We start from the raw sequence: 11,999 nt of genomic DNA on the forward strand, positions 1-11,999 counted from the left end.
TCCGCACGGCCGCCAACAAACCCCATCTCCAATTCACCTCTCCCAACAGGCGGTGTGTCCACCTCTCCCAACAGGCGGTGTGTCCATGTCTCCCAACAGGCGGTGTGTCCACCTCTCCCAACAGGCAGTGTGTCCATGTCTCCCAACAGGCGATGTGTCCACGTCTCCCAACAGGCGGTGTGTCCACCTCTCCCAACAGGCGCTGTGTCACTGCTGGGGTAACGACACTCACTGTCTGCAGCTGCCTCATTGCAAAGCAGTAATTTTGTAATATTTTCGCTGGCAGTCTTGTATCAGTATTATTCTTCCTTAGAACTTTAGATGTTGCAAATAAGTAAAATATAGATGCTAAAAATACTACCTTGCTAGCATAGTTTAAGCAAAAGAAGAAATAGATCGCTCAGAAAAGGCCAGGCTAATAGCCTTAGCAAAGTTAGAGTAAAGAAGTGGTTAAGGATCTAGATGATTTAATCCAGTTTTAAGAAAAGGTTTTACAGTGAGCAATTAGATGCTGTTTAAGGAATTAATCACTAATGGGTCATTAACTCTGACTGCTATTGTACAGTTAACAAGCCGAAGCAGGATTATTAGACTCAGCACCCAATTAAGAAGGAGAAGATATTTACAACAAGATGAACAAATGAGCTTTTAAAATGGAATGGGACAATTTGAAAGAAAGCACAGAAACACAGAAAACTAGACAGAGTTCAAGAAAGATATGAGTTTGTCTGTGCTTCTGTCCCCTCATTTGTTTGAAAAGTATTTACCTATCTGTGCCTGCTTACATTTAGCTGGTTAAATATTTCTTTTTAGCAATAAACGCATAGCTTTCCTAGAAGGACATAACTGCACACAGTTGATCCATCACAAGATTCACATTTACAATGTTTAACTAAAGACCTGCTTAATATGTCAATAAAAGAACAATCACCATAGCTCGACATAGTATTTCTTTTTTTGTTCACAGGCATTGCATGACAAGCTTAATGAAAGTGCCTGGGTGTTTTCAGCAGCTGTCCGTGCTGTCCTGGCACTGCGGTTCTATCTACTGTTAGTGTTTGGGAATGTCACATAACCAAGAGTCAGTGCTGGCTACAGCGCTGATCAAAAGCTGAGGGCGTCTTTCCGATGGTGTCAAAACGTGGAAGAGCGCTCCTGAAATCCTGGGGAGCTGCTTGTTAGTCATGAGCAACAAGCACAGGTAAGAGCTTTTGGAAGAGTTAAGCATGCTCGCATGCAGGACGGTATTCAGAGCTGCAGCTGGACTGCAGCCAAGTAATGACAGCGGGGTTGTTGCAGCCCCCGAGGAGGACGGGTGTGCAGAGCCCGAGCGGTGTGCTGTGACACAGCCCCGGGTGCGCGGCGCTCCCCCAGCACACCCAGGCGTCCTGCCCCACGCCACCTGAGCTGTGCCCTCTCGCAAGCCTTGGTGGTGCAAACAAAGCTCACCTGTGAAAGGACCACTGGAATAAGACCTCAGAACTGAAGCAATACAGCTTTTGTTCTCCTCTTCCCCCCCCGCAGAAGTTTATTCATGTCTCCTTACTAGAAGTTAGCAAAGCATTTCCCTGGTCCCAACAGTGAGAGCACTTTCTTTTCCTGACAGCACGGCGGGGCACCGCCACGGACACAGATGGAGTGGCACCTACAGGCCCAGAGCCCGGCAGGAGGATCCGGCCCAAGCAGGGTTACATCCCCCCGAATTCAGCGGGGCCAGTCCTGGGCCTCCCTGCGCTCCCCTGGCCCAGCACTCAGCGAAGGAAACCCTGGGGGGCCCAGGCACAGCGTGTGCTCTGGTCCAGAGAGGCAGGATGGATCTGCAGGGAGGCTGGCAGAGAGGAAAAGGCGTTTTAAAATAGAGGGATTCCTATTATTATCTGTAAAGAAGCTCTCCAGACAATAGATGGGGGCTGCTGTGGAGAAGGCTGTGAAGGGATGTTTAGAAACTGCTGTCTAAGGTTAAAAAGCTCTCTGAAGTGAAGCTGAACAAAGCTGACATACTTGTTTCTGACAGGACTCTTAAAAGGTACGCACAGATTGTGAAAATATAATTAGATGTCAGCCTTTGTCTGGCCACAACGAGTGGGAAATGGTGAAAGGAGAGGCCTCCCAGTCTGCATTGAATCATCCCTAGGACACAATGAGGCCGCTTGTGCATCCTTCTCTCTTCCCTAATGAGAAACGTTAATTGCCACAACCTCCAGAGTGTGTAGAGCACCCCATGCACAGTGGAGGAGAAGGGGTGTTTCATTACAGCTTCTCAGCCCCATTACAGGCAGTAACGGAGATAATGGAAAATAAAGATGCTGCAGTTTTAGTTTCGGCAGCTTGGCAAGGGGCATTGGGTGGGTGGAGAAACGAGCACGGCCCAGCGCCAGGGCAGCCTCGGGGGCTGCACCGAGCAGGACGCAACCAGCAGGCCCCAGCTCCAGCTCCAGCCACCCCATCGGGCATCCAAGGCACTGTCAGCTGCTGCTGCTCCCCCCACGGGCAGCTGGGCTGCAGCGGCATGGGGGCCTGCAGCACCTGCTGGTCCCTTCTGGGGAGGCAGCGAGGGCCAGGGGGACGGGCGCTGACCCCGACCCGCTGGGGCAGGGGTGGGTAAACCACATCCGAAACCCCGGGGCTGCCCCGCACAGGCAGCTGTGGGAGTGCCGTGCTCCTTCCCGAGTGGGGAGCCCCAACCCGGCTGCGCTCCCCACCATCAGCTGCAGCCCCCAGCGCTCACAGCCAGTCTTGGCGGGGTCTTGCTGTAGGAAGGGGCAGGAGGAGGGCCCTGTCTCATCTCTACGTGTCACAGGCAGCAGAGGGTCTGGCCCAAGCAGCCCATCTGCATGCAGAAACACGATGCACGGCCTTCACGCAGGTCATGCTATTTAATAGTGCAAAAGCAGAAAACCCTCCCCAGGTAACACAGGCCTTGGTTCCCAGCCACCTTACACAGCTCTTCGCCCTACTGCAGCTTTTATTGCAACTAAAGCGTCCAGCCAAGGAGGGAGAGCAAAAGAGATTGTTTTCCTAAGCTATAATCAGGCCACTGACTCTGCAGGGCATGTGGAAAAGGGAATTGAAAGGACCACAAAATACAAAGCAAGTCAAGGTGTTGGGGCAAGGCTGGTGCAAGGGACAGCCCTCCTTTGCCTGCCTGTCCCGGAGAGCCAGAGCAGGGCAAGGACGTCCCTTAGTCCTTCCAGAACCAGCCTTCCCTGTGGGTTTCTCCCAGATGCTGAAGAGGGAGTTCAGATTGTCTGCCAGGGTTTGCCGATGGACTGGATGTGCTCCTTGGCCTTCATCCGCAAGGCGGCAATGCTGGTGTTGCGTGGGTCTGCTTCATCCAAGGGGAACTTGTCCACAAAGGTGGCCCCGCACTGGTAAGGCGGTGGTGGCCCCATGGCTCCCAGGGGCTGCAGTGCATGGGTCACTGCCGGAGAGTTCAGGAAGGGCGGTGGCGTGTAGCTGCCGGGCAGGCTCTGTGGTGAGGCCACGAAGCCGGGCAGGGTCTGCAGGGCTGTGCTGCTGGGCACAGGCGGGCTGAGCCACGTCTCCAGGGGAAGGTTGCTGCTGAGAGGACCCATAGGTGTTGCCTGTGGTGAGCGGTTGAAGGAGAGGATGGGTGAGTCCTGCAGCTTCATGGAGGTGACTTCCAGCTTCTCCTGCCGCCTCCACTTGGCCCGTCTGTTCTGAAACCAGACCTGCAAGCACAGCCCTGTTAGCCGGGTCACAGGGCGGCACGGCAGAGCCGCTGCCCCCACGGAGGGCTGAGGCTCTCCCTGGGTGCAGCGGCACACACAAAATGAAGCAAGCGAAACGCAATGGAACAGCAGACAGCGCGCTGTGTCGAATACGGGCAGGAGCAGGTTGAGCAGTGCTGCCCCGCGGGCTCGGCAGCCCCGCAGCCCCGCAGCCCCTTGTCCGGTGGAAGCAGCACGGCGAGAGCCCGGCCACGGAGCCGGCCCGCCCTGCCCGGCACATAACAGCTTCGGCTGCCCCGGGCCCCGACAAGCCAGCCACAGGGCAGCGGCGCTGACGACGTGGCCAGCGGCCGGAGGTGCCGGGCCGCGGTCCGACCCCGCGGCTGCCGAACGGAAAATAGCCCCGGGCTCTGCGGTGTCCCGCTGGCCGCGCCGGGCCGGGGCCGGCGCGTCGGGGTCGTGGGATCGTGTCAGCCGCAGCCGCGCCCGGCGCTCCGGCCGTGTCCCGTGGGGCTGCTCAGCCACGCACCGGCCCTCGCCAGCGCTGCCGGGCTCGGTTCACGGCCCCGCGGGCCGAAACAGTGGGGCCGTCCGCGCTCCGGGGCGGTGCGGCCACCGGGAGTGCACGTCCACGCCGGGCCGGGGACTCCCGGCACCAGAAATTCGGGGCTGCGCCGGGCCAAGCCGGACTGTGCCGCGCCGTGCCGGGAGCTCCCGGCGCCGGGAACGTGGGGCTCCGCCGCGCTGGGCAGGGCTGTGCTGTGCGCGGGGTCCCGGTGCCGGGAACGCGGCGTTACCTGCACGCGGACCTCGGGCAGGTTGACCTTCATGGCGAGCTCCTCCCGGCTGTACACGTCGGGGTAGTGGGACTTCTCGAAGGCGCGCTCCAGCTCGTGGAGCTGGTACGTGGTGAAGGTGGTGCGGTTCCGCCGGTGCTTCTTCTTGGGCTGCTCCTCGTCCGACGGCTTCCCCTCGCCGCTGCTGCCGGCGGGCAGCTCGGGGCTGGCACTGCCGGGGCAGTACGGCTCTGGGAAGGGAAGGCAGGCGGGTCACCGGGAGGGCGATCTCCCCGCGGGGCCCGCCCGAGGGCGCGGAGGAGAGGCGCCCGCTCGCCCGCCCGCCACCCGGCGCCTCTCGCTCGCCGCGCTAACCTTGGAAGCGCTCGGCGCGGCCCTGGGGCTCAGCCGGCGGCGGCTCCCCGGGCATCTTGGGGAGGCAGTGCCGGGGACCCCGCCTGTCCACCTCCTTGGCGCTGCCGGCGCTGCCGTCGGGCGGGAAGGGGCCCAGCAGGCCGTCCTCCTTGGTGAACCCCAGGATGGCCTCGATGCTGTGCAGCCTCGACGGGTTCCCCCCGGGGCTCCGCGCCGCCTGAGCGGACAGCGAGAACGCGCCGTCGGCCATGGCGAGCAGGGCGCCGGGAGGGTGCATGGGGCGGCCGGCCCGGGGCCCCGGCACGGCGCTGCGGTCCCGCCCGGCCCCGGGGCGGCGCGGGCAGCTCTGGCACGGCACCGCCCGGCAGGCTGGCCTCCTTGGGGCGGGGGAGGAGTGCCGGGAGGCGGTGGGCGAAAGGGAAGGCGAGGCCCCCGCGCCCCTCCGGCCTGGCGGGGGAGGCAGGGCATCCCCAGGGCCCCGTCGGCAGCGCCCGCTGCCCCCCCGCCCCCCTGCCGGCCGCCCCGCCCCGCCGGCCGCGGCCCCAGACGGCGCCGGGCGATGCCATCCGGGGCCCTCGAGGCGGGGCGGCCGCTGCCGGGGGCTGGCCCAGGCCGAGCGCCCCGCCGAGCCCCGCGACCGAAGCCGCGAGGTCGGGGCCGCGCTGCCGGGGCCGAGCGCTGTCTGAAATCGTCGTGAGACCGGCGGCTGCTGGTGCGCCGGGCAGGGGGGGACCAAGCCAGCACGCAGTGCCCGGGACAGCGGGAGCCGCTTGCCGGGGGAGGGGCGGACGGGCCCGGGAAGGGGGGCTCCATGGAGGGACTGGGGAGGGGCGGGAGTCCCGGGGGTTCCGTGACAGAGGACGGTGTGTCCCCGGCTCAGTGACCTGTGCTGTGGGCTCCACAGGGCAAGGAGCATTGAGGGTAGAAGCTGGTGCTCTGGTCCCCTGTCGGGATACTTGCCCTGCGTCTGGCTGCCTTCAAAGCCAGGTCTACAGACCAAGTGAAAGTGTGTGCGGGCTTTTGGGGAGAGTGGACTCGAGAGACATCTGAAAGAGGTGGGCTCAGGCTTTCAGCCTTCTCAAGTCTGGGGAAAGTACTAGGTAATATTTCTGAGGAAATTTCCTGAGATGTTGGCAGAGGACAGAGCCTGTGAGAAGACTGATGCCGTGACCCTGTCCCCCATGGCACAAGTGTGCTGGGAGGCCACAGGGCAGGACATGGCTTCATGGGAGATCTACAAAATGCTTTTGAGGTAAGGCAGAGAGCCAGATTCTACACCTTACATTCTGCTTGGCTTGGTGGAGGACCTGCCTCCAACATACTCCTTCCTGTAACAAACTCCTTCCTGCTTTTCTCTTTTTGTCACTTTATCACTTTTTACACTAGCACTTGCCAGTTCCTCTTTGGCACCAGCTCTCTTTTGTCCCAGCTGGTTAAGAGACAAACACTGCAACATCTGGAGTGGTTTTCAGCCTGCACTTAGCTTTGAGGATGCTTCCATTTCAAGTCTGAATGTATGTGAATGAAAAACACCACTGCTGCTGCTTTCAGATATATTAACTAGTCCAGTAAAAAAGTATGACCTCTTTCAACAAATCTTCATTGTTGCTTCCCCCCCGCCCAACAGGATGCATTTTGTGTAGATTTTTCAAGAGGAATCTCTTCAAAACAGAGGCAGTCCTTACCGCTGCCCACACCTGAGGTGCATGGTCTGATGTCCCAAGCGCTTTAGAACCGCTGGCTATTCCTATCAGCTCCAGGTGAGGTTTGCCTTCGGGGACTGCTTTGGGGTGGGGGAGACTGGGGCCACAAGAGCCCAGCCATCCCTTGGCAAAGAGGGAGAGGCCAACAGCAGAGACAGGAGAAGGTTAGTGTGGCTTTTGTGCACAATATGAAAAGCAAGTCAATACCATTGTAGGGGCAGTGGAGGGTACTCAAAGCAATCAGCCAGGGGCCATTGTGTTCCTTTAATCTACATGTGTATTTCCCAAGAACTCTATTAGTGAAGATGAATGAACTGTGCAATGTCCCTAATTTCTTCTCATTTGGAGCTGGGGTTTTATGGCACTCACAACCAGCACAAAACATGCCTGTCCCTCCAGAAGCCATTGGCGAATTTGGGATTAGTTTTTGCTTGTTGTGGCAAAAAAAGACAGCAAGGTGAGACGCAAAGGAGAAAGCGCTTCAGCTGGACTCTGGTCTGGCAGTAAGTGCCATAAAGGGCATTGGGTCCTGGCACAGATGGTGCTGTTAGGGTGCCTGTCAAAATTGTCAAATACAGAGATGACTCATTTTTTGCTTCCACCCCCCAAGCAAGGTACACGTCCCACAGGAGACTTTCCTCCCTGAGAGAGAAGGATCCTCTTTCCTCAGCAGGTTATTACAGTTGTGTTTGCATATGGAAATGCATTTGTCTCAGTAGAGTCCTTGTTGCAGGAGAGCAGAGTTTTCAAAAGAGGAAGCAACTCCCTTGGCCACAGTCTGTAAAAATGTGGAAAAATAAAAGCAAACCTGTAGCCAAGCAGCCAGCAGCTCCAACCCCTCAGTTCCAGATCTCCTCTGTCTTGCCGAGCTTCAGGCACAGAGCGCGGTGCCCTGATGCACACGAGGGGCACGTGCGCTGGGCAGGGGGGAATCTAACGGTTCCTGCGATAACCAGAGACTAACGCAGAGAGTTCAGGATGGCAGAGCAAGGAAACCATCTGAACATTTCTCTTTGGGCCTGAGGTGCTGGCTGTTAACTAATACCCTGCCGCCACAGAGTCCCTTGGGACGTGTCACACTAGCATGAAGCTTCAGAAATTGACACTGTGGTACATCACAGCTTTGCAAAGACAGTTTGCCTTTGGAAATCTACAGAGGGAGTCAGGATCAAATCTGAGAATATTCATCATGGGATGAAATAGGTGGGCTTGTTGCTTGCCTTTCCAAAAGACAGCCCCCATTCCATCTCTTTTTAGTTTGTTTTGTTTTTTGCAATGTATTATTACAACAATTACTGCTGAAATTCTGTTTAGAAGCTAACAGACATTGTAAGGATGGACAACCTCTAAAGCACAGCTGTCTGCTATAGCTCCTTCGCATGCATGCATAGTGAAGACAAAATGGGAGTAGTTCTGATCCTGTTGGTGCTGTTGAGACATATGTATGGGACATGGCTTCACACAGTGAAATCACCACCATAAAATGCCACAGATTCTTCCTTTCCTCCTGTCTTTATGTCAAACTGAAATAATGACTGCCTTGCTGAGCAGACGTTGGAAGCTGAGGTGACTCTGCAGGTGGGACATCGCTCTCCAGACCAGTGACATGCAGCAGGGAGCACCTCCCGAAATATCAGGACTTCCAGGGTCGGACAGCAAACGGGACAGGGCTGGGCAAGGAAGAGAGTGGAACATTCACCCTGTGGGAGCACACACCCTGCTGCAGTTCGCACGCTCCGCATCATCCAACAGATTGTTAAAAACTTTAAAAAATGGCTCTGCTTTTTTTGTCCCCAGAAGTTCCTAAGTGTGCTGTTTAAGAACCTTATTGAAAGCACAATATATGAGAAAACTGCTGCCTCCTCCCATCACTGCATCACTCGTACCCTGAGTCACCTCTCTGCTGAGCCGGCGGCTTTTCCCCACCGCTCAGGTGTTCTGTGGCCCTGGGGACCCCACAGAGCGCACGGGGCGGCCCAGGGCTGGTGCCAGGGCTCCCACATGGGGGCTCGCCCCGCTCAGCCATCCCTCCGGAGGGAGGGAGCGGAGCTTCATGCTGTAAGGCTATATTAACGCAATCCTTCTTTACTTGTTTTCCAATTAGCCTAATTGAATTCGGATTGCTTAAAAGTGGGCACTAGAGACATTTATCTTGATGGGATGACGGCCTTGAGCTCCAGCGATCCTATTAACTGTAAGAACCCAAATCCCAGGTAGAGTCGGTCCAGCAGTAGCTCCCACGTGACCTAACGCTTTAATCTGCTCCTCTCCCATGCAGCACACGCACACAGACACACAGGCATACACAGGTACATGCACACATGTGCACAGGTGTGTGCATGTATACAAGTGCATTCACAGACACACATACCAGCGCACATGCACACACATGCACACACAGCCTTTCACAGTTCCAGCAGCTGTAAGAGAAAGGTTTAGTGCAAGACGCTAGAGGAAGACCCTGGGGAAAGGCCTTTCCTTTTCCTAAGGAGCTGCAACAGTGCGCTGCCTGGGCCCATGGCCCAAAGAAACTCTGCAGGGGGCTCAGGGCAGAGCCCAGCGCCTCCCCGCCGTACCCCGGCTCTGCGCTCCCCTGTTCAAGCCTCCAGCTGTAAAAATGGTGCCTGAGGCAGCTCCCACCCCCCAGCAGCATCTCGTGCTGCGGATGGGGAGCCAGCCCACGGCCACCCCACGGCCACCCCTGGCCCGCAGCCACCCCCCCCCCGACCCACTCGCCTCTGCCAGCCCTGACATTGTTTTTTGGAATCTCATTAATCACTTGTTTGGTGATTCTGACTGTACTTTCTTCTCTGACCCTTTAAACCGTCAAAACGCTGATCCTGTATGTGCTGACGAATTTAATCAGCTCCTTTAAACCACCAGATGCTTTCAGTAAGATTTTCAGCATGTCCCTGGCACATTTTAATTCAAAGGTCAAAAGCCTTAGGCTTGTTTACTTCGGTGTTCTATAGATAAGACAATTCAGTCTGTAAAGTAACACAACAGTATGCAGACACCTACCAGATTTACACAAACACAGAGGGAAATGGATTTATCCTCACAAACCAGTGTTGTAAGCTGAGCTGGCGACTATTTTAACTACTTTACCTAAAGACCTCCTAAAAGAGCCCACTTCTTTTCCACATAGATGATTAAACTCTCTGGTGACATGTGAGAGGAGGATCCCAAGAGACAGAAATCGGATCAGAAGTCTTGGGGATTTTAGGCAGAGCTGAAGATTCTCTTCTCCACTACAGAAATGACGCGTTACAAATACAGAACCACCGACCACCATCTCTAAATAGACCAAGGTCCCCTCTGGAAAAGGTGAGGCAGGTGGACTGGACCACCTTCCTGGAGGCAGTAACGGTGTTTACAAGACATGGTTTACACCACCACATACCGAGGTGTTTTTTCCTGTACCTAATACCGGGGACACTCGGGTGTTTTCTGCAACCCCCAGCAGGGGGGGAGAGAGAAAGATGGGGGGGAGAGAGAAAGCGAGGGGGGGGGAGAGGAGAGAAAGCGAGGGGGGGGGGAGAGAGAAAGCGGGGGGGGGAGAGGAGAGAAAGCGGGGGGGGGAGAGGAGAGAAAGCGGGGGGGGGGAGAGGAGAGAAAGCGAGGGGGGGGGAGAGGAGAGAAAGCGAGGGGGGGGGGGAGAGAGAAAGCGGGGGGGGAGAGGAGAGAAAGCGGGGGGGGGGAGAGGAGAGAAAGCGAGGGGGGGGGGAGAAGAGAGAAAGCGAGGGGGGGGGGAGAAGAGAGAAAGCGAGGGGGGGGAGAGAGAAAGCGGGGGGGGGGAGAGAAAGCGGGGGGGGGGAGAGAAAGCGGGGGGGGGGGGAGAGAAAGCGGGGGGGGGAGAAAGCGGGGGGGGGGAGAGAAAGCGGGGGGGGGGAGAGAAAGCGGGGGGGGGGAGAGAGAAAGCGGGGGGGGGGAGAGAGAAAGCGGGGGGGGGGGAGAGAGAAAGCGGGGGGGGGAGAGAGAGCGGGGGGGGGGAGAGAAAGCGGGGGGGGGGAGAGAGAAAGCGGGGGGGGGAGAGAAAGCGGGGGGGGGGAGAGAAAGCGGGGGGGGAGAGAAAGCGGGGGGGGGAGAGAGAAAGCGGGGGGGGGGGGAGAGAGAAAGCGGGGGGGGGGAGAGAGAAAGCGGGGGGGGGGAGAGAGAAAGCGGGGGGGGGGGAGAGAGAAAGCGGGGGGGGGGAGAGAGAAAGCGGGGGGGGGGAGAGAGAAAGCGGGGGGGGGGAGAGAGAAAGCGGGGGGGGGGGAGAGAAAGCGGGGGGGGGGAGAGAGAAAGCGGGGGGGGGAGAGAGAAAGCGGGGGGGGAGAGAGAAAGCGGGGGGGGGGAGAGAGAAAGCGGGGGGGGGGAGAGAGAGCGGGGGGGGGAGAGAGAGCGGGGGGGGGAGAGAGAGCGGGGGGGGGGAGAGAGAGCGGGGGGGGGAGAGAGAAAGCGGGGGGGGGAGAGAGAAAGCGGGGGGGGAGAGAAAGCGGGGGGGGGGGGAGAGAAAGCGGGGGGGGAGAGAAAGCGGGGGGGGGAGAGAAAGCGGGGGGGGGGAGAGAGAAAGCGGGGGGGGGGAGAGAGAAAGCGGGGGGGGGGAGAGAGAAAGCGGGGGGGGGGAGAGAGAAAGCGAGGGGGGGAGAGAGAAAGCGGGGGGGGGGAGAGAGAAAGCGGGGGGGGGGGAGAGAGAAAGCGGGGGGGGGGGAGAGAAAGCGGGGGGGGGAGAGAGAAAGCGGGGGGGGAGAGAGAAAGCGGGGGGGGGAGAGAGAAAGCGGGGGGGGAGAGAGAAAGCGGGGGGGGGGGAGAGAGAAAGCGGGGGGGGGGGAGAGAGAAAGCGGGGGGGGGGAGAGAGAAAGCGGGGGGGGGGAGAGAGAAAGCGGGGGGGGGAGAGAGAAAGCAACAAACTATACTTAGTGCATTTATTCATTTCAAATTAATATTTTTACTTGATTGGGTGGAGACACAGAGAGAGAAAGAGAGACTTACAAACCTGTAGGAAGATGCCACATGCATTCATTTGCAAATTTCATTACAGACGAGCTCTTGGAGAACTCACCAAATCCTTCATTTTATAGAATACCTGAGCCCCTCGAGAGTAGCATCGTATACATCATCCATGTGCAAGGGCTGTACAGTTTTTGCGTGGGTTATCCTGCATGCTAACTGTATGGCTATAACACACCGGGGCTCCCAGCATCGCGTTTGGGGAGCAGAAGGCAGCCGGGCCAACACCTGCTTCGGTTTTCCCCAGAAGAAACTCCAAAAACAGCAATAAAAATCTTGCTGGGTTCTGAATCTCCACCCATTGAACTGTATCGTGCTGGTCCCACAGGCTCAGGTTTAGCACTAGTGAAAGCCCAATTTTGCCTCAGGGTTCAGGTGCCCTGCCCCAGCATCATCTTCCAGGTGGGCCGGAATTAGTTCAGCCTTGTCTGCAGCTGGCTCCAAGAATGAACGCGGTGGGC

General features: G+C 57.8%; 1 protein-coding gene and 1 long non-coding RNA gene across 3 annotated transcripts; one reads left to right on the forward strand and one right to left on the reverse strand.

The window, feature by feature from the left end:
- Positions 1-2,947: 2,947 nt before the first annotated feature.
- On the reverse strand, positions 2,948-5,331 carry LOC136114629 (retinal homeobox protein Rx2). The gene is made up of 3 exons (XM_065860042.2): positions 4,844-5,331; positions 4,490-4,719; positions 2,948-3,692 (listed from the first exon to the last, which is right to left on the reverse strand). Exons 1-3 carry the CDS (start codon positions 5,118-5,120, stop codon positions 3,240-3,242), a joined length of 960 nt encoding a protein of 319 aa, XP_065716114.1. The 5' UTR covers positions 5,121-5,331; the 3' UTR covers positions 2,948-3,239.
- Positions 5,332-5,691: 360 nt separating this feature from the next.
- Positions 5,692-11,655, forward strand: LOC136114481 (uncharacterized). 2 transcript variants are annotated; one of them, XR_011736300.1, is made up of 4 exons: positions 5,692-6,357; positions 6,471-6,603; positions 9,695-9,873; positions 11,570-11,655. It is a non-coding gene; the product is annotated as an uncharacterized lncRNA (long non-coding RNA). The 2 variants fall into 2 exon arrangements; XR_010653086.2 differs by having other exon boundaries at positions 5,692-6,095.
- The last annotated feature ends 344 nt before the right edge of the window (positions 11,656-11,999 follow it).

This window comes from Patagioenas fasciata, chromosome W (assembly GCF_037038585.1).
Source record: "Patagioenas fasciata isolate bPatFas1 chromosome W, bPatFas1.hap1, whole genome shotgun sequence".
In the NCBI taxonomy this organism is placed as follows: Eukaryota; Metazoa; Chordata; class Aves; order Columbiformes; family Columbidae; genus Patagioenas; species Patagioenas fasciata.